The sequence below is a fragment of the Podarcis liolepis genome (genome assembly GCF_965112155.1).
Source record: "Podarcis liolepis genome assembly, chromosome: 13".
NCBI lineage: Eukaryota > Metazoa > Chordata > Lepidosauria > Squamata > Lacertidae > Podarcis > Podarcis liolepis.
This window is the reverse complement of record NC_139573.1, coordinates 17,398,844-17,420,495: the sequence shown is the minus strand read 5'-3', so window position 1 is coordinate 17,420,495 and position 21,652 is coordinate 17,398,844. Positions and strand designations below refer to the sequence as shown.

The 21,652-nt window shown below is 47.7% G+C and overlaps 1 protein-coding gene across 2 annotated transcripts; it reads right to left on the bottom strand.

The window, feature by feature from the left end:
- Nucleotides 1-234: 234 nt before the first annotated feature.
- Nucleotides 235-18,663, bottom strand: BICDL2 (BICD family like cargo adaptor 2). 2 transcript variants are annotated; one of them, XR_014518535.1, is made up of 10 exons: nucleotides 18,010-18,663; nucleotides 13,118-13,333; nucleotides 10,425-10,541; nucleotides 9,378-9,524; nucleotides 8,692-8,874; nucleotides 6,602-6,778; nucleotides 6,370-6,500; nucleotides 4,020-4,140; nucleotides 1,520-3,099; nucleotides 235-1,378 (listed from the first exon to the last, which is right to left on the bottom strand). XR_014518535.1 is itself a non-coding variant. In XM_083471387.1 (9 exons), exons 1-9 carry the CDS (start codon nucleotides 18,316-18,318, stop codon nucleotides 2,926-2,928), a joined length of 1,575 nt encoding a protein of 524 aa, XP_083327513.1. In that variant the 5' UTR covers nucleotides 18,319-18,663; the 3' UTR covers nucleotides 235-2,925. The 2 variants fall into 2 exon arrangements, 1 of the variants encoding a protein (XP_083327513.1); XM_083471387.1 differs by having other exon boundaries at nucleotides 235-3,099.
- Between the last annotated feature and the right edge of the window lie 2,989 nt (nucleotides 18,664-21,652).

Genomic DNA, 21,652 nt, shown 5'->3' with positions numbered 1-21,652 from the left:
AGCTCACAACTTTGAGCATGTGCAGCTTCCAGGCACCATCCAAGGCCCTGATTATAAGTTGGCTGAGACAAAGTTTTGCAGACTTAAGCACTGTTTCCTTAGAATTTCCTAGAATTATTGGTTCCACTGAGAGGTGCCCAACCTTCCCAGCATTCCCTGCTCTGTGTGAGTAGGCCACAACCTCCCTCCCAAAGAACCTGTTTCCCTAGATCAGACAGTGAGGGAGGCGTGAGGTTTAAGAACCATACTTCTTTATTTAATAAACAGAATAGTATTAAATCTGTATTAACAAAATATACAACCAAAAATATTCTATAACAATATACATCTTCTGCTTCGTAGATAAATATTTTCTCTGTCTTGGCTCTTCCCAGCGGCTTGGCTTTGCAAATTGTTGCCTGTCCTAAGCAGCTGAAAAGTGACACACTGGCAAAATAGTATCGGTTTTGGGGGTTCCCCCCATTTTTTGCAACAGTAAGGGGAAAGGGTGGAAGGAGATGAAAGTACAGCAGTACCCTCTGCTGGTGGTGCCCATGTGACAAAGTAATCATTGTTCATTTGCATAAATGTATGCACAAGTCACCCACTACCGAGCACATGAACAGCAAGGAAAATCTAGATAAAGCGAGGCCCCTAATGCTCCGTGGGTAGTAATACTGCCGCCTACTGAAGGGGGTCATTCTGCCCCTGCTGGTGTGCAAAGTTCGTAAGGAGTATTTGCAAGGCTCCACCTTATGCCTCCTCCTCATAGCAACTGGCTCCACTACCCAATACAGAGGGTGCCCCACATTTAGCAAAGCCCAAGCTCAGAGGAAGGCACGCCTTCAGAACCTCTCATTTTCAGTCATGTTCAGAATATACATTTAAATAACATTTTAATTATAGAAACAGAGAATTGTTAGAGTTAGAAGACACCCCAGAGGGTCATTTAGTCCAACCCTCTGTAATGCAGGAATCTTTTGCCTAATGTGGCACTCAAACCGATGACCCTGAGATTAAGCTCGACTGACTGAGCTTTCCCCCAAAGAATCCTGGGAATTGTAGTTTTTCCATCCACAGGCAGAACTACACTACCCAGCTCCCTTAACAAACTGAGATCCCAGGATTCTTTGGGGGGATGCGTGGGGTGGGTGTGGACTTGCTGTCAGTGCATGGGAAAGCATGGGAAGCTGCCCCCAAAACAGCAAACCAGGGTTTCGCAGGGAAGTAAAGTGCTAGTACAGTTAGAACGTTTAGAGGGGTCATCAAGTACCGCGGCTAACAGTTTGTCAGCCATTTCTCCCCAGACTTCTAAGAAGTCAGCATAAATTCTTCCCCACTCGCTACGGAGGGAAAGATTATATTATTCTAGCCAGCCCCACTGCTTTTAAGTATACAAGTGCCCCAATTTCAGATGAATCATTTTGTTAGGTACTTGGGGCCCTGACTGACAGGACTGGCTGATCTGAGGGCGTAACTTGGAACCCGCAGTTGTTCCAAGCAGACTATTAAAATGCAAGGAAATATCTTGTCACCGCATTAGTCACATTAGTGCGCGAATTGGTCTATCATTAGAACTCAGATGGACAGCTCAGCGTGTCAGTCTCGCTGACGGAGAAATGCCATGAAACCTCCCTCCATTGCTGGAGACAGGATGCCTCTGAATACCACGTCCTCAAGGAGGGAGAGTAGTGGTACTTGCACGCTTCCCACAGGCATCTGGCTGGCTGTCGGAAAAACAAAACATTGGGCAACAGGGGCCTTTGGCCTGATCCAGCAGAGCTCTTCCGGTGTTCTTAGGAACCCAACTCATGTGTTGCAATAGGAACAGAGTTGCACCGCTGGGCCAGCTCCCAGCATCATATCCTGCACCTCCTGCCTGCACACTGAGCACAGAAGTCTGTAAAACGGAGGCAGCTGACCTTTTTCTGGCTGAGGGCCACATTGCCCAAAGGCCAGCACTCCGGGGCCACATGTCAAAGTGGGCATGCCCAAAGGGCAAATGTGGGGTGTAGCAGAACCCCAAACTTCTTGCAATTATTATTACCTTTTATTCCTTTCCACCCCTTCCTTCTTATCAACTTACTCTTATCAACCTTCTTTCTTACTCCCTTCCACCGCCAGCACCCCATATTCCTTATTCTCTTTCTCTCCCCTTCCTTCCTAATACAGTGGACGTTCAGGTTGCGAACGTGATCCATGCAGGATGCACGCTCGCAACCCACAGCACTTGCAACCCGTGTCTGCAGGTTGCGATTCGGCGCTTCTGCGTATGCGCAACCACCGAAACCCGGAAGTAACCCATTCCGGTACTTCCGGGATTCGGCGGTCTGCAACCCAAAAAGACGCAACCTGAATCGGCTGTACATAGGGCTTTCTGCCCTACTGCAATGGACATTCCAATCTCCCTGTCTTTCTCTCTCCCTTTCTCTCACCTGTAAAGCGCATCTCCAGTACAAAGGGACCCCCTGACCCTACCGCTGACATCGTGGCCCCAGGCTAGCCATACGCACGTGATATCCACACATTGAGTGTGGATACCTGTAAACCAAACTCCTGGGCCTGCCCCTGACATCCTGTTCCGGGCTAGTCCCGCCCACAAGATCCGTACAAGGAGCATAGACCCCTGTGGGTCTTGCATGCCTGTTCCTTTACACTCACAGATCTCAACGCTCTGCTATTGGGACCGGCAGTGTGGCTCTGCTCCTATTACAACACATGTGAGTATCCTCTGTGTGTACAGAGTGTGAACAGGGGATCAAGTATGAGCAACGTAATGGAACCGGAGAACAAATTCCTTTGGCCTGGGGTTAGCTGACAAGCTGCTAAGAGGCCCAGAAGCCATTTCAGCCCCGGCCATCTCAAGCCTTGGTCTCATCGACAGCTGCCACTTCCGCCACCAATGAGTTCTGGCGTTGATATTCCCTCCACCACCTGTCCAGCTCCTCAGCTTTTCCGGAAGAGTGAGAAGAAGCCAGTGCCGTTGGGGATGCTGGTGCCACGGCGATAGAAAGGAGGGTTCTTGCCTTCCGCCGGGCTTCTAGGCGACGAAGTGATGGGGTGGGTCTCTTCTTGGTGCTTCTGCAGCAGTTGCTGGTGAATGATATACTGAATATCATCCTGTGTGGCAGGAAAGAAAAGCGGATGTAACCACAACAGCTCTCCTAAATTGTGAATCTGTCTATTCCTCTTTTAAAGCCATCCAAATTGGTGGCCTTCCTTACATCATTCCACAGTTTCGCTAGGCGCTGTGTGAAGAAACGCTTCCCTTTTTCCTGCCCTGAATCTCCCACTGTGCAGCCTCCTCGGATGGCCTCAAGTTCTAACATTATGAGAGAGGAAGAAAAACACCTCTCCTTTCTTCTAAGCTTAAAGAGCCCCATATGTTTTAACTTTTGCTCATAGGGGCAGCGGCTTCAGCCCCTCAGTTGCCCTTTTCCGGCTCTACAATATCCTTTTCGAGGCGAGGTGATCAGGTTCGTGAGCCTGATGGCAGTAGAGGCTCTTCCCCTCTTTTAATTGATGTGAGCTGCTTTGGGAGACAATTGTTGTCTGAAAAAATGGGGCAAAGACCCCATAAACAAATAAATAAATAAATACATGTTTGTGTTTGCTACCCTCTTCTTCTTATTTGTCATCTCCCAGCTGCTGCTGCTGCTACTTCTCTATCTCTTCTTACCCTGTCATGGTCTCTTTCCCTTCCTTTCTTTTCGGTCCCTGTTCAGAACTGGAATGAATCCATAAAGCAAACTTGGAACAAATTGTGAATGCAGGGAGAGAATCAGAAATTCTCACGCTCATCCCATTTGTGTCACTGCGCAGATCTGGAATTTATTAAGCACGGCAGGAGCCAAAAAGCTGTTGTCTGACTTGCAGTTTGGGATTTAAAAAATGTTGCCTTTGCTACTATGAAGTTCCCTGGGCCCTTTTGGCTGCTTCCTTCGGCTTCCAGCATATAAACTGGAAGGACAATTGGTGCAGTTTAAAATGTTCTGGATTAAATTTCATATATATATATTCTGGTGTTTTTTCTTACTCACTTGCCAAGCTTCCAGCTCCTGGGAAAGGGCCATCTTCTGGCGAATGACACGCAATAGCTGCTGGCTCATGGAATCCCGTTCCAGGGAGACTTTAGCCAGTTCCAACTCCATCTCGCCTTTCCTGATAAGACAGCAGATAGAGACATACACAAAAAGATAAATAAGGCTGCAAGCCTGACCACGTCTACTCAGTGAATTCACTGGGTGCTTTCAGATGGTCTGTTTACTGATCATTCATTCTGATTTGGTTTGGGGGAGGTTAGACGATGTTGCATCACAGCAAGGGTTATCCCACAATTTCCAGCTCATTTTCCCTTTGCTTACCCTATTGCAAAAGCCCTGACATTTTCGGGAAGTGAGTTTGTTGTGCAAGCCCTTCCAATCACCTTGGAATTTCCCGGTTAAGTGATTGAATCCCACTCCAAAATAGTGGCTGTCTGGAAATGCCCTTACTCCCAGGTAAGTGGGGTTAGGATCATAGCCTCGTACATTACAAGGTCCTCCAGGTTGTCACTGTCCCATGGGAGGGATTCAAGCACATACGATACATCTGCCTAGCTAAAGTGGGTTAAAGGACCTCGCCACCCACAGCACAAGCAATCCAGTTTAAAATAAGAAATAAACTTTTTGCTGTTTGGAAAGTGACAGAGATATGCACTGAGAAGTGTGGGAAGACGTGTAAACATCCCACAAGCAAACCAGAAAGCACGTTCATTGTCGAATAATCACCCCATAAACAAATCGGGATAAATGCTCAATAAGGACTGGATATACTATCGAACCTCTGCGCAAGCTTTGTCCAAGCAAATCAGGATGAAGGCTCAGTAATTAAGGAACAGTTTTACATGCAGTTCCCAGTTCAGCCTGAAGATGTCACAATTCCATGGTTTAAAAACTTCCCCCTTTCCTGTTGCCTGCAGAGAGGGTGGGGGTAATCCATGGAGCCCTTCATCAATGGCTGCCAGACTGGACTTTCCTGACTCTGCCGCCATTTATGATCAGCCCTTAAACTGGGCAGCTGTAAAGGAGTGTTCTTAGTGCTCCAAGGCAGATTCTCAAATTACACGAGGAATGGAGGGACCCTGCATAAACGGAATGAGTGTTCTAGGAGGTTCCCAGAATCCTCTCTGGCTCACAGGGGTTACAATAGCAGACATAGAGGGTTTTCCTCTGAAGAAAGGGTTTCCTGGAGCTAGAACATTCTCTTTAAAACACTGCAGAAGAGAAATGCATACAGCTGTGAACCGATTAAGATCATTTGAGTTAATTCCCTGCCTTTAGGGTTATTCATTAACCTGCGGGAGTAAACATTGCAGTAGGTATTTTGAGGATATTTAACGAAGGTGGCAGGTTTACTCCGGGACCGAAACTGCTGCTCTGATTTGTTTGCAGGGAGGTTATGCGATGTTGTGTTGCTATCCCACACTTTCGAGTGCAATTTCCCATCACTTCCTTTATCACAAAAAAATTCCAAATTTATAGCGAAGCAGGTTTGCTGTGCAAGAGCACCAAATCAATAGCACCAGTCTGGAAACGCCCTGAATTACACTGCCCAAAAAACAGGTGGCGGTGCTTGAAAGACTGAGCATCTGCCTTGTGTGCAGAAGGCAATATATAATTCCTCTAGACAGAGGGCTTCTGACAGTCATAGTAGACCAAGGTTTCCCAAATTTGGGTCTCCAGCTGTTCTAGGACTACAATTCCTATCATCCCTGACCACTGGTCCTGCTAAATAGGGATGATGGGAGTTGTAGTCCAAAAACAGCTGGAGGCCCTGAAGTAGATGATACTGAACTAGATGAGCCTGCGGTCTGACTCAATAGAAAACAGCTTCCTATGCTACTTTGAATTATAGGGTAACTTGTCCGGTTTTCTTATTTTTTGTGAACATTCCTTTAAAGGTTTTTAGAAGAGAACTGAGTGTTTGGGAGAGACAATTTGACAGAAACTGGAGAGTAATTTGATCACTGATGAAGGAAGAAGCCATTATGAATAAGATGTTCTGTGGCTGGTACTGTGGTTCAAAAAAGCAGCAGAGATAAATATATATCTTACATATAATAAAAAGGTAAGGCTGTCGTCACATGGCAGTTCACGTGTCTGCCAACAGGTAGCACTGCGATCTGATGACAGACTTCTGAGAGTTGCTGGGCCCGTGATGGAGGGAGATGGAAGCAAGCAGGCATAAATGGAGGGAGGTGGTTTTGGCAAGATTTAAGAGATGGGGGAGACTGGCTAGTGGGGCAGGATGAGGGGCAAAGTGAGCAGGGGCACAGCGCCTAGTAGGCATGCATATGTGTGTGTCCATATATACACACAGAGAAAGAGAATAAATATGCAATCAACTCACTTTATTATAGCCTCATCTCGATCTACTATGGCTAATTTCAGTGCTTCGTCGCGGTTGCTCTCTTGATACAGGCGCCTCTGGCTCTCGATCTCAGTCTTTAAATTGCAGAGTTCTACATACTGTAGTGTAATCTGAAAATGGGAAAATAAATTTTAAAAATGCTTTTTAGAAGGAAAATCATGCCACTCCACAATGTAGCATCCTCAGGTGGGGAAAGCACAGCACACACTACCTGATCCTGAAGTTTCATGATCTCCGCTTCTTTCTGTCTCAGCAGATCCTGTTCCTGCTGACTCAGAGCTGACACCCGTTTGGCATAGTCAATTCCTTCCTCTTCCAGCCTCTTTGAGGGGTGTTTTGCCGCTGGGGGGGTATGACAGGAGCCATTGCAGATGCCGTTGGCCATCAGCTAAAGCAGACAAAGAAATCCAAACACACACCCATAAACCAACGAGATCTCAATGACACTAAGACGCAGCTGACTCTAAGGTGAGTCACAGCAGTTGCTTATACAGGACAGTAAGTCTTCAAATGCCCAGAACATATTTTCATGGGAATTCTTCATATAGCACAAACCTCCCATCTGTGTGACTTTGGACACGTGACTTAAGGTTGCAAACCTATGCAGGTTTCCCTGAGAGTAAGTCCCATTGTACACATGTCCGCTGGATTGCAGTGTAACTGAGCTTAATTGTAGCACTGCAAAACAGAAGCCATGTACATATTTAGAATCGAGAAATGTTTTTGAAGTGCATTGTGCAGCACAGTTCTATACATGTCTATTCATTGAATTCAATCTCACTGAATTCAACAGGACTTACTCCCAGGTAAGTGTGCATAGGTTTGTACCCTTAAATCACTGGTGAACTGATTCATGAACACAACGCTTTTACACATTTAAAAATCCTTCTTCTTTTTTAGGTTTTTTGAATTTTTAAAAAATCCTTCTTCTTTTTTAGGTTTTTTTGAATTTTTCCAGCCATGAGATAAACTTTACATATTGCTTGTATTCTTGTGTCATAGTGAGGAATGTCAGAGAATTCTGGCAGAAATGGGAGCAGAAATTGCCAATGTTTGCTCATTCATCCCATGTCCACAACAGAAATGAATTCAGTGAAGACCATTGGCTGTTGTTTTCAATCCACAAACTATATGCAATTGAAAACACTTTCCCCCATGTGCTGCATTTCCTTTGCCCTGAAAGGAATGGTGTGGAATAACATAACAATAATGTAATCAATTATGTAAAATTTTGCCATAGCCAACAGCAAGAAGAATAACCTGGGTTTTGTTGGAAGTCGAACTGCAGAGAAAAAGAAACAGTGCTTACATCCCTACTTGTGGTAAGACATAAAGGTGTCCCACTCAGCAGTGAGTGGGAGCAGCAAGCCATAATTATTGGCTTACCTCTATGTGCAAACCAGGACGGGGGGGGGGGGCGGGTTTCATGGTTTGTTTTGCTTGAAACAAACCACCGTCTGAAGCCAAAGTTTGTTCTTGGCTCAACAAACCACAACCCCTACAGGTTGGACCTAAAGCTACGCCAAGGATCACTGGCTAGAAGGGAGCAGTGAAGTGGGAGATTTGTTTAAGAATACAATAACAGCTCCGCTAGATCAGGCCAAAGGCTCATTTAGTCCAAAATCCTGAGCTCACAGTAGCCATAAGCAGGACTTGAGCACAAAAACCCTCTCTCTCCCCTCCTGCAGTTTCCGGAAATTGGTCTTCAGAGGGAAAGGGCTATATCCAGTTCTAGTCCTACTAGAACACAAGTTAATGAACATGGCTAACCTAGAGTCATCGGTTTTAATGGGTCTGCTTTGAGGAGAACCAGCACTAGCTACAACTCTCGTCTTTTTAAAAGATATTGCACAGTGTAATTCTGTACATGTTCCGCTGAGCCCATAAACTGTGTATTATCATGCTATGAAAACACAGCTTTCCCCCCACTTATAAATCTAACAGCATCCTTAACTAAGCATTTTGGAGTGGAGGGGGAGGATATAATTTGCACTTAAATGTGAATTCCTCCTCCCACCCACTTAAGAAACAACAACTCGGCTTCGTTCTGGATTGCAAGCATTATTCCCCCCAACTTCGTACAAAAAAAAGAAAAGATAGTATGCTTCAGTCTTTCCAAAAATACATATTTTTGAATTTGCGCTGTGTGGGAAAGACTGGTGGAGAATCAGGTATGCCCAGCAGTGTACATTTCCCAAATTGGCACATGGACAGCAAACTTCTTTTGGCATTGGAAACTTTGCCTGTGACACAAACAGGTGAACTTAGATGCCCTCCACCACCGCTTCCTTTCTCCCGTACCTTAGGGGCCTTCCCAGGTGCTCCAGGAGCATCCTCCAAGCTACTTTCAATCTCAGACTGGATAGAAGTGACTGAAGTGTCCAAATCGTGCAGGCGGATCTCCTCCTTCATCTCCTTGACCTGATGCTGGAGGCGACGGTTGGAGGCCCGGAGCTCCTCAGCTTCCACTTCAACCTGCTGCATCTTGGGAGGAGAAACAGGAAGTGGGTATGGAGGAGCACGAAAACAACGTGCCTCTGTGAGGGGCACCTACCAATGAGTCCTCCCCTTCCTCATTCTCTGCATTAACCACAAAAACGCCTTCCTCATTCTCTTACACACAAGCCACGTGTCCCTCGTCTTTGTTTTCAGCTGACTGTCCCCAAGGGTGAGGAAATTTCCCCAGCCAGAAAGCCGCCTTTCCTTTTTAGGCAATCTCCTGAGGGCCACAGGCCAGCGGAGGACGAGGGGCCTGGAGCAAAAGTTGGTGGGGCAATGAATGTCTACGTCACCCTTTGTGCACTAGGATTTTTTCGGCTCACACGTCTCTCTCTAGCCTCCATCCAGACAAGCGAGAGGCATTACCAGGGCATGCATAGGGTGGAAACCATCAGGGTGTGGTTTGAGGAGCGTTCCAGGGGCCACCCCTGCCCCACCCCTCCCATTTTCACCCTTGAGCCTCGATGAGCCCCTTGCTTAGTAGTTACCCGCAGCTCCTTCTCTCGGCTCTCGTTACGGAGGAGGAGGAGGTTGTTGTGCAGTGTGTCTACCAGCGCCTGGATGGATTCGTTCTCCTCCCGCAGCTGATGGGTCTGCTTCTCCAGATCTCGCTTCCGCTCTTGTAACATAAGGTTCTAGGGGAAAGGAATGTGCATGAAAGCAAATAAATGGTTGGAGCTACGCCTCAGATCTTCATTCCCAGATCCACCAAGTGGTTGTGGTTCAGAGCTAGCACCTCCCAGGGGGTTCCCGTGTCCTATTCTGTTGGGCCAGGTAAGCAGGGCATTTCCCTGCCAAAGAAGGGATATAAAAATAAAAGATTTGTGGAGCTGGAAGGGACCACAAGGGTCATCTCGTCTAGCCCTCTGCAATGAGGGAATATTTCACCCAACGTGGGGCTCGAACCCACAGCTCTGGGATTAAGAGTTTCATGTTTTACCGGCTGAGCTAGCTATCCATCCCACTCCCTATCCTTAGAAAAAAACACATAATAATAACAGCAGATCGTATAAATGCCACCCTTTAATGGCACACAAAATGGCCCACATCTCAAGGCAGCCATTTTGCTATCCTAATGGCAGCGTGAGGCTGGGGGGCAGCATGTAACTCCACAGCAAGGGGTTGCCTCCAGCATTAATGGTACGCTGAGCAGATCCATTGAAACACATGGAGGTAAGTGCCCATTAGTTTCAATGGGTCAATTTAGTTGGATGCCACCCGCTTTCTGTGAGTGTATGCAGAACGTCCTTTTGCTCAGGTGACCCAGGTAGCCACAAGCAGCCACAGCTAGCCCCCTGCACAACTAGGACTCAGGTGTGGGAAATCGAGGAGGGCTTCTGTGAACAACAAGGCCCAGCAGCACTTCAAAAACTAAGGACTGGGAATTTGGTCACCATTGTCTTCTTCCATGGTAAAGCCACAAGTCAGCTTCAGAGACAGCTTCTTGAAGAGGGCTAGAGGGGAAAACATAGTATTTCCCTGTTCCCCAGTGCCTTCCTTGCCCCATCTGCCAGTTTGAAGATCTCCTGTCTTACCTCTGCCTGCAGGCTTTGTGCCCGGGCCGCGTGTTCAGCGCTGCTAAGGGACAAGGTCCGATGCTCCCCGCGTAACAAGCCCAGTTCTTCCTGCAGCCGCTGCTCCAGGTGTGTGATCTGTGGAGTGGTTGACAGGTGTTAGGTTTTGGTTTGGCAAAAAACTGACACTTCAACCTGTTCTTCGGCACTAGACCTCTGTCCTCGGCTGTGATGAAGTAGAATCTGCATCTGAGCCTATGTATGGCACACATTCACCTTCACCACCAAATATTCAGTCTGAGTGGTATGTATACAGTGACATGAGAGAAGAGGGTGCCACTGAACATATGCAGAGTGCCTTCCCTTCGGGCTAAGAGCTCTTTTTCCTCTGGTATGAAGTTTGCAGCAAAGCCCCACACCTCTGTGATCTGTGCACTATATTCTCCCCTGCCCAGGCTCCCCTAAGCGTGATGAGGATGAGAGACCTGAAGTTTAAAGGAAAACACATCCTTGAAGTTGTAGAAATGTATTTTATTATAATGAAGTTTTCTGGTATTTTGCAAGCTGCCTTAGATGCCAACGATGGCAGAAAGCATACCCCACAAGTGTCCTGGGAAAAACTGAGACATCCCTTTTTTATTGTGCAGTGCCCCCCAAAAGCACTTTTTAAAAGGGGAAACTTGGGCCCAAAATCACGCGAGATCACAGCAACCAAAATGGCAGCTGTGCTCTCATGATAAAAAACAGAAGATGGTGTCCAGGAAGATGGAGTCAGGGATTTTGGCTTCAAAGTGTTGGAGGGTATGAGAAACGTAGAATATACCTTTAAAAACAAAGAAGAGCTACCAGATTTGGTGATGATGTTTCCTGGGAGCCAGTTTCCAGAACAATGTAGGCTGCTTTCCTAACCCTACACACCTGGGAATAAGCCTCGGTTGCATTCAATTGGACTAACTTCTGATCAGATATAGTTAGTATTGTGCTGTTAATTGTCTGTTTCACACAGCAGGAAATAGAACGCCAGAAGCTGCCTCACGCTGAGTCAGACCAGTGGTCCATCCAGATTAGTCCTGTCTGCATCAGACATTAGGCTGGTGTGAAAGAGTTCAGTTGGTCCCTGAGGTACCCTGGACCCAAGTTGTTCAGGGTTTTGTAAATTAATGCAACTTGGCTCAATAGTAAATTAACTGAGGGCTGGGGGGTGAGGTGCTTTGGTGCCAATTAAGTCATGTGGACCATGGGGAAAAAATAGCCCTGCATACCTGAGGAACAGACACCCCACCACAAACACCTGTCTGTAGGTGCCCTAACTGGTTCTGCAAGTTCCAGGAACCATCAAAGTCAAGAGAGTGACCAATCCAGAGCCCATAAGGGCAGAAGGGAACATCCTTTTAGGGGACTGTCCCAGTTTAAAAAGTATAATCTGATTCATTATTATGCACGTATCCGACTTTTGCAGCAAACGGAACACTTCGTAAGGTTTGTCTAATTTATTTGACCTCATTAGCAGCTCCTCCCCGCAATTACCGTAGTTTCCTACATTCCTGGAAACCTGCCAGTCTGGGTGATGATGCTATGGCACTGTGATCTCAGCCCACATGGCTTGTTTGACTCAATGAATTCCTTGTTCTATTTTCGGAGTTCAAGCATGGCGTACGCCTCTGTCCCTCCTTCTGTGGCGCTGCTGAGCTAGTATTTGCATGGAAGCAGGAAGCTGCCTTATATTCTCACCCCCTCCGAAACAATAACAAAAGAACCCCTCTCTGTGCACAGAACATCAGCAATAGCAGGAAGCGTACAATGCTAAGACAGACCACTTCTTCCTCACAGACTAGCTCTCTGCAGGAAGGGAGTCATCGTTTTGCAGAAGTGTCCAATCTGCACCACATACACACACAAAAACACCTGCCTGCCTGCTGAGATTGTGTAGCTCCCGGTAAGGCTGTGGCACATGCTTTTTTCTGAATGTACACAAGATGGCAATCCAGCCTCCTGTCTGCCCCAGCTTTTCACAGGACCACCACCCCACACACTCAAACATATTCCAGGCCCCCACAAATATTTGGCTTCAATCCCCACTAGTAATTTGCATACAAGACCACGCCCACACAAACTGCAGCCATAAATCTGGACTAGTGACCATGTTCCCAAGCTTTTATCAGTGGCATGTTGGGTGAAGCATTCAACGTAACTGCCAAATTAGCGTCTTCTAACCCAGTGCCCTGCAGGTGTCTTGAACAATGGCTCCCATGGAAGTCCTGTTCCAAAACATCCAGAAGGCACCAGGTTGGCTAAGGTATGCTGTGAAATGTCAGACCCTCCAAGTGTCCCTATTTTCCAGGGGCAGCCCCGGATTTACAGAGGCCGCCCCAGTTTCTGATTTGATCCCAGAATGTCCTGCTTTTCCTTAGGTAAAGGTAAAGGGACCCCTGACCATTAGGTCCAGTTGTGGCCGACTCTGGGGTTGCAGCGCTCATCTCGCTTTATTGGCCGAGGGAGCCAGCATACAGCTGGTCATGTGGCCAGCATGACTAAGCCGCTTCTGGTGAACCAGAACAGCACACAGAAACACCGTTTACCTTCCCGGCATGAGGAAGCAGTTGACGAGAGCGACACCTGCGGAATTCCGGCCGACTTCCCAGCCGATCCCTCTTGCCTCTCTTTCCCTCACAGACTTGAAGAATCTCTGTGAGCTGCGTCTCCTTTCGCCTTACCTGACTGAGCTGCTCCACCAGGCGCTGGTTCTGCTCCGAGAGGTCCAGGACGGCCTGCGAACTCTCCCGGCTAGTGTCCTGCTGCTCCATGCGCTTCTGCCCCAGCTGGGCTCGGACTGTGGCCAGGTCAGTCTCCAGCTCCGCCACGCGAGTCTCAAATTCAGCACTTCTGGATTCAAGGTGCAGGCGGAGTTCGTGCTTCTCTTGCTCCAGTCGCTGGGAGAGGCCAGAGAGAAGAGTCAGGGCCAAATATAACAGGGAGCTATGAATTCATTATTGAGTGCAAACATTTCTAAAATGCCTTTCCTGCAAGGGCCCCAGGGCAGCGTCCAAAAAGCAGGGATAAAATTATTCATATGCAATAAAAACACAGTGGCCACAGCTAAATTGTATTTGCAAAGCAGTATCACACCACTTTAAACAGTCACGGCTTCCTCCAAAGGATCCTGTGAACTATGGTTTGTTAAGGATGCTGAGAGTTTTTTGGGAGAACTCCTATTCTCCTCACAGAGCTACAATTCCCAGAGTGGTTTCACCATCAATCCTTCTTCAGGTCACATGTAAAATTCAGATGAATTTTCATTTGGATTTTTTAATTTTTTAATGTAGAGATGCGAAGAACTGAATTTAAGATTGTGGCAGGGATGAGAAATGGAAAGAACTTGAAACAGACAGGTTCCTCCGCCCTTCTTGACTCGATGCCAACTGATGCTATCTTTGGTGAGAAAGCCAAGTTTTGAAAGATACCAGAGAAGCCTCACTTCTGCTCTTGTGGTAACCATCAACTGAAAACCTCCCTTGCTCCACCGGTCATGGAAGGAGAGGGGGGAATCTCTCCCAAGCAAACTGAAGAACTAAAAATACTGATTTACCTTTACAACATTTTTAATTGCTAGCAGTAACATTGACGTAACTCATAAAGTTGGTTATATTTCTCCTGGCTTTAGCAATATATTTAACTGAGGCTTTATTTGCTTGCCATCACATTATATAAGTGGTGATATAGAAATTTAGTGTGTTCTACTTTTAGAGGGGTGATTGGTCAATATAAAGCCAATACTTTGGAGTGTCACGAGGTTCTATCTTGATCTGTATGCTTTTTTTGCATGAAAAGGCTAAGCAAAGTTACCCAGGACTTTGGCTGAAGTCACTATCCAGAGGACACTCAGCTTTACTTTGCTTTTCCTTCTGCTAATCCCAGGAAAACTCTTGAAATGGTGTCTGGAGGTGGTTTTGGGGTCCCACAGACCCCTTCAGTGCAGTGGCGTAGCGTGGGTTGTCAGCACCCGGGGCAAGGCAAGTAATTTGTGCCCCCTAACCCGTGGATTTGCGCTCCCTAACCCTAACCCCCAGATGTTGCGCTCGGTGCGGCCGGCCCCCCCTGCACCCCCCACGCTACGCCACTGCTTCAGTGCAGGACATTTTGGAAAGCTCTGAAGATCCATCTGTTTTCTTTGGCCTTCTCACAGAGTGTACTTGTTGGATTGATAGGCATATCTTGTTACTGGGTTTAACATTTTGGGATTGATTGTTGCTTCATACTTTATCGCTGGTTTTATTTATAAAATACATTGTGCTATACCGTACTCTGTTTTTATCTTGTAAGCCACCTCGAGAGGACTTGGGCCCTTAAAGGTAGTCTAAAGATCTCTATATGGGTTTGTGGGTCCAGAACTCCCCTAAATTCTTGGACCCAACAAGTGTTAAAAGCTGAACCAGGCTAGTTTCACCCTCAGGTAATCGCCTGGGAGAGGAGCCATTGAGAAAACAAATGAAAGGCGATGAGCCGTTAAGAAGGCAAAGAGAGGGTGGGGCCCCTCCTTCAACTCTTAAGATAGTTGGAAGGACAAAAGCCAGAGTTTTTAGGGTTGGCTGTGATGTGACCTAGGGGGGAAAGGTTGTAGGTTGGAAAAAGCAGAGAGAGAACATGCTGTTTGATTTCTGCTTGAATCCAAAGCCATGGAAGTAACAAGACCCTTTTGGGGTGTTGATGCTGTGGGTCCATTGTAGGCTCAGGTTGTATATATGCGGAAATAAACCACATATCATAAAAACACCACAGTCTCCGCTGTGCCTCATTCCCAAATGAAACACAAACCCTGGATAAGTGCACAGAACCCCTAGAATGTGGCTTGGAGATGGGGGTGGCCTGCAACAATATTTTAAATTACATAACAGCAACTATATGCTGTATTGTAAGGTAAAGGTAAAGGGACCCCTGACCATTAGGTCCAGTCATGACTGACTCTGGGGTTGCGGTGCTCATCTCACTTCATTGGCCGAGGGAGCCAGCGTACAGCTTCTGGGTCATGTGGCCAGCATGACTAAGCCGCTTCTGGCAAACCAGAGCAGCACACAGAAATGCCGTTTACCTTCCCGCCAGAGCGGTACCTATTTATCTACTTGCACTTGCTTTCAAACTGCTAGGTTGGCAGGAGCGCTGTATTGTAGTTAATGGCTAAAATATAAATCTGGATTAGAAATTCCAGAAGTAGAAGAAGAAGAAGATATTTGTGATGCATTGTATGCCGTGATGGCTGAACAATAAAAATGAACTGGAAGCCCCCCTTCCATGCAAAACCGTCTCTCCACCACCAGCCAAGATGTGAGTCACAAATAGTGTCCCTTAGAAGGGACCAACAACTGCATGCAGCCACTACTGTTAGACCATCTAGCTCTGCATTTACCTAGGTGGATATTGATTGAGACAGTGTGCAGGCCCCCTCCAATGATTTCAAGTACCTTTTTGAAACTCCTGGTTCTGGTGGTAACTATTCTGCTCCAGCTCATTTGCTTCTGTAACATCCACATGCAAATAAAATTGTATGCCACCACTCCCACCCCCGAGCTGCCTATTATGAAGGAAAGTATAACTATTATTTCCTCTCTTGCATATTGTCTACCTGACGATCCAAATCCTTAATTGCATTTCCCTCAATATCCAAAGGCTATCCATATAAGACATAAGGACGCCTACAGTCATATGCATGAACAGATGACACAGTAAAGTCTTAAGAAAAGAGTGTTGCCTGGGCTGACGGCTTCCTGGAATCCACACCCCTCTGACCTCAAACCTCAGACCCTAATCCTTGATGCAAAAGGCTATTAGTCAAGGTAACTAAATGGAGCTTCAATGTTCAGGTGCAGTCTACCTCTGGGCACCAGGCACGAGGGGAAGGCACCTGCATTTCTTTCTTGAGGGAACCCAGAGGCCTCTTGCAGATTGATACTGTAAACAGAACAGTCTGGTCTGATCCAGAAAGCCAAGGCAATTCACATGTTCACAATCCACAAGCCCTGTGCGTAAACTCCCCTCCTGGAGCAAGCCAGTCCTGCTGGAGAAAGTTCCTAGAGAAAGTGCCCCCAGTGACAGGTGCCTACACCCGAAAAAGGGAAAGCTTTTCAATGGATTCCTTTCCATTTGGACACACCTTGGATAAGGATGGCAACTCATATTAATGACAGGGTCGTGTTAACAAGCTTGGGGCAATTTCTGGCTTCGCTTTTCAGCCCAATTGCCCAGTTTCAACCCTGGGCCTCCACCCTTAAGGCAAAAATAAAAAAACAATATATGAAAGTGGCTGGCATCCTTCCACCCAGTTTCTGTAAGCTACACAGAAATATGTGGGCCTCGGGAGGGTACAGCTGGTGGGCGAGGTTCTTTGTGGGTGATTCATGCTGGGCGCTTCCTATTCCTCCTCCTCCTCAGTTCCATTTGGTCACTCTCTGTTCTTCCTTCCCTCTAGCTGGCTAATTATACCCACTCTGTCACCACAAACTCCACCTCGCCTCCTCAGTGCCCTCCTGCTCTGTGCCAGACTGGTTCGACTAGCTGCCACAAGTATCATGCCCAGAGGTTGCCTGTGCCAACTTCACCCTAGGCCAGGACCTTGGGGATTACTTGAGAGGCGAAACGGGTTTAGAGCGAGGTGGATGAAACTGAACTCTGGAATTTCTCAGCAATCCAGAGAACGGAAGGATCTCTGGCAGAGAAGGTCTCAGCCTCAGTCCCTGGCAGGTAGAAATGGGAAGACTGAAACTTTGGAGAGCTGCTGCCAGTCAGTGTGTGCAACACAGAGCTACATGGTGCCATGGCCCAACCTGGTACAAGTCCGCTTCCTCTGTCCCTAGGGTTCACATGTTACGAAAGAGCTTCTATGTAATAAACAGCATGCTGTCGCAGGTTCACACAACAGCAGTCCCCACATACATGTAGGATTGTCCCCAAGCTCTAGAGGAGATATGCGAGATTTCCTACACCGGCCAGCAGTGTGCAATGTGTAAAGCAAAGGAGTCAAGAAACCCCAAGTTTGGGTTTTGAAGGATGTTATAACAGCAGCAGTGTTGCTTTGGAAAGAGGACAGGACACTCACAGAAAAAATGAAAGCCAGAACTACTTTGGGCAGAGAGCTGCTGGAGTTCAACAGCTGCCAGCTGTTGCCACCTCAGGTGCCACTACAGTGGTGCCTCAGCTTACATACGCTTCAGGTTACAGACTCAGCTAATCCAGAAATAGTGCTTCAGGTTAAGAACTTTGCTTCAGGATGAGAACAGAAATCGTGTTCCGGCGGTGCAGCGGCAGCAGGAGGCCCCATTAGCTAAAGTGGTGCTTCAGGTTAAGAACAGTTTCAGGTTAAGTACGGACCTCCGGAAGGAATTAAGTACTTAACCTGAGGTACCACTGTATTGCCCCACCTTCCTTCTAGAGAACTTGCAGTGACAGAAACTACGGCAATCCAATTTTCTCCTTACAACAACCCTGAAGGTAGGCTAAGTTGAGTAAAAGAGAGGGGCCCAAGGCCACACAGGAAGGTTTCTGACCGAGAAGGGAATCCCCGGCCCAGGCCTGACATTCTCCCCGCCAAACCACACCCTCCGCTGTGCCCCCTTACCTCTTTGGTCTCCATGTGCTCCCTGGCCAGTTCCTCAAAGCGCCTTTCCAGCTCCTCATTGCGCTCCAGGAGCATCTTCCCCAGCTCAGCTGCCAGCAGCAGGTCCTGCTCCTTCCTCTGCAGCAGCACCCCCAAGTCCGCCTCTTCGGGGTCCCCGTCTCCAGCAGCCACATCGCCCCCAAAAGTCTGTTGTCGCTCGCCCCCAAAGGGATAGAACTCGTCCCCCAAGGCAGGTGGGGTCAGAGGGAAAGGGGTCCGGAGGGCGGCCTCCTCCTCAGGGAACATGGAGGGAGCTGTGGTGGTTGCCATGGAGTGGGGCTGGGGAGAAAGAGGAGGGAAAGGGGGGCGGGATCCAGAGGGTTAGAGTGGGGAGAAGTGGAGAGCCAGGATGCCAGGGGAGAAAGGCAGTCAGCAACCAGGGCACCAGGGCCCAGTTTCTCCCATGAGAGAAGATGCCTTCTGAGGGAGGGGAACAAGCAGGTAGGTCGTTTCCTCCAGGTATCCAGGTATGAAGAGGCAACCTGAACTGCTCCTGAGGGAAGGGAAGAAGCAACAAGCTTGCCCTGGGTTCTCCGCTTCTTCTTCTCCTCCTCCTTCCTTCGACTCCCGGTTGGGTTTCGCTGTTTATTTCCCGATTCCTGCCTCCACCCTCCCAGAGGTTGTGACAGGTGAGGTTTTCCACTCAGCTGGCTCCTCCTCCTCTCATTCACGCCCTCACCTGTCGCTCCTGTTCCCTCCTCCTCCTCCTCCTCTCTGGGAAATTTCCAACTACTCAGTGACTTGTGCTTACAGGGCCAGCAGGGACCTGCTCCAGGAATCCTCCTGCCTCCCTTACAAAGCCTTCCCAGTCAGATACAAAGAAGAGAAAGCCTCAGTGTCTTTATATAGCCTGTTTCCTAAGTGATCACCCACCATCACAAATGAACGCTACGAAGTTAGCTTGCTCTGAATCAGATTATTGGATTGTCTCACTAGTCTGCTTTGTGACTAGCGGTGGCTGTCAGAGCACCTGGTTGGCATGCAGAAGGTTCCCGGTTCAAGCCTAGGCATCTCCAGGTGGGGCTGAGAGAAAACCCTCTCTGAAATCCCGGGGAACTGTGATCCTTACAGCAGCCCGGCAAGGGAGAGCAGCATTACTAGTTTTATGCTCCAGGCTGGAGGCTGAGGATGAGAGAATTCAAGCGAATGCTTCAGGGCACCTGTATATTTGCAGCAAAACTAGGATTTGAACTCTGAGGCTAAAGGGCTTGTGAGGGTGACTGCTTTGGCTCTCAAAACAAGCCGGCTTTATTGTCTTCTGCATAAACCCAGCAATCCCAGCTTCAAATTTCCCTTTTCCCAAAAAACCCTCCCCTATTTAATACAGCGGTACCTCGGGTTAAGAACTTAATTCGTTCTGGAGGTCCGTTCTTAACCTGAAACTGTACTTAACCTGAAGCACCACTTTAGCTCATGGGGCCTCCTGCTGCTGCCGCGCCGCAGGAGTACGATTTCTGTTCTCATCCTGAAGCAAAGTTCTTAACCTGAGGTACTATTTCTGGGTTTGCGGAGTCTGTAACCTGAAGCATATGTAACCTGAAGCATTATGTAACCCAAGGTACCACTGTATACAATAATAATAATAAAGCAGGTTGAAAAAATAAATAAATGTATAGCCTTGGAATAGTATTTTCCTGAGTGAAAAAATAAAGTGGGCAAAATCACACACACACACACACACACACACACACACACACACACACACACACGTGATCAGCCAGGCTGAAGGGGAAGAGTTCCATTGTTCAAAACTAAATATGTTTTAAAAGAAGAAGAGGGGAATAAAAGATGCCTGTGACACCTGTCTCCTCACTCCAGCAATCTCAAGGAATACTTTATCTTGTGAACTGTTCTGAGGTCTTTTGATGAAGGGTGGTGGCATATAAATATAATAAATAAATAAAAATATCCTGGCTGGGGAAATATGGTTGCATTTTCCCAGATACAAAAACATGATTGCTTGAGTTCTGGGACAATGTGATGCCACTAGAACAGAAGCTCATCATCAGGGACAAGGAACAGACCTTCAGCAGCAAACAGCAGACAAATGCCATATACAATGGTACCTCGGGTTAAGAACTTAATTTGTTCTGGAGGTCTGTTCTTAACCTGAAACTGTTCTTAACCTGAGGTACCACTTTAGCTAATGGGGCCTCCCACTGCGCCGCCGCTGCGCGATTTCTGTTCTCACCCTGAAGCAAAATTCTTAACCCGAGGTAATATTTCTGGGTTAGCGGAATCTGTAACCTGAAGCATCTGTAACCCGAGGTACCACTGTATTTAATTCAGCCAAGAACTGCACAGAAGTCTCTGCAGAACCCCGGAGCCTAGGAGCATCTCCCTCAGGTTTCAGACCAAATGCCATTCTTCCTCTGGAGCAGGTGTGGGGAAGAACCTATGGCCCTCCAGATTGTGGCTGAACCACAACTCCCATCAACCCCAGCAAGTGTGGCCAATAGCCATGAAGCATGGGAGTTGTAGTCACGGATGTGGTCCAAAGGAAAGTAGAGCAATACGTCTGGCTGCAGGAGCTGCCAGAAGGAGACATATAAGGTGCCATCCAACCATCTTAGGGACTCTGCTCCGGATTTGTATAGTAGAGCTTACTCTAAAGCCCTTTCTTCTCCCAAAGATGTCCTGCAAGGCAGCAGAGGTGTAGGATCAGAGTTTTCCTTCTCCTAGATGGGCTACTTTCCCAGGCTGGTGAGCTCAATCTGCCCCTTATTTCCCTCTACAGCATGCGCAGAAACTGCCTTCTTGACTGTTAGACCCACTATTGGTCTCGTCCGCCTGATCCACCGGAGCCGGTCTTTGAATGCAGGGGAAATCCCTAACTTGAGACCCATCGGCTGCTCTCACCTGGTTTAGCCGGCCAGTCGAAACTGTTTCCAAGGTGTGGCCACTGTCGCATGCCGACAGCTTGGAGGAGCCACAGGTGAGAGAGCTGAGTGCAGGGTGGGGGCCAAAGGTGGACAAACCAGCCCAGAAGGAGCACAATGTGAGATATTACCCTTCCCCTAACACCCCATGCACCCTGCAGCTTAAATACCACCAACAAAGGACAGCCCACCAGCTCCCTAGCCAATCTCTTCCACTGCCCAACAGTGCTTAACCACTAGGAAGTTTCTCCTGGTGTTTAGCAAAAACCTGCTTCTCTGCCATTTCCACCAAAATTGGTTCTGCCTTCTGTAGCAGCAGAGCACCAGCCTGCCGGCTTCTTCTGCATGACACCTCTTCAGGTATTTCAATATGGCGATAATGTTTCCCCTTAATCTCCAGTCTGAACATACCCAGCTCCTTGAAGCCACTCCTCATAGGAGCTGGCTTCCAGATCTGTCACCATCCAAATCGCTCTCCTCTCTCAGTATCAGTGTGATATGGAAACCAGAGGTGGACAACCACAGAACAGAGCAGAGCTATTACTTCTCGGCAAGGCACAAATCCTTTGGATTAGAAAAAATGTGTGCGTGTGCATGCATGAAGGGTTGACCTGTGTTGAACACACCACTAGAGCAATTATGAGCTGTTCAAAGTCAGCCACAGCAAATCCTTTTTAAGAGGCTATCTAATCTTGACCACATCCAACAGCAAACCTTGCTGATTC

What these genes read in the sequence shown, in the direction of transcription:
- BICDL2 (XM_083471387.1), bottom strand. Translation starts at nt 18,318, where the DNA reads ATGGCAACCACCACAGCTCCCTCCATGTTCCCTGAGGAGGAGGCCGCC. An exon ending in CGAGATGAGGCTATAATAAA is followed by an intron (nt 4,141 to 6,369) that starts GTGAGTTGATTG and finishes CTGTCTTATCAG; the next exon opens with GAAAGGCGAGATGGAGTTGG. An exon ending in AGGAGCTGGAAGCTTGGCAA is followed by an intron (nt 3,100 to 4,019) that starts GTGAGTAAGAAA and finishes CCTGCCACACAG; the next exon opens with GATGATATTCAGTATATCAT.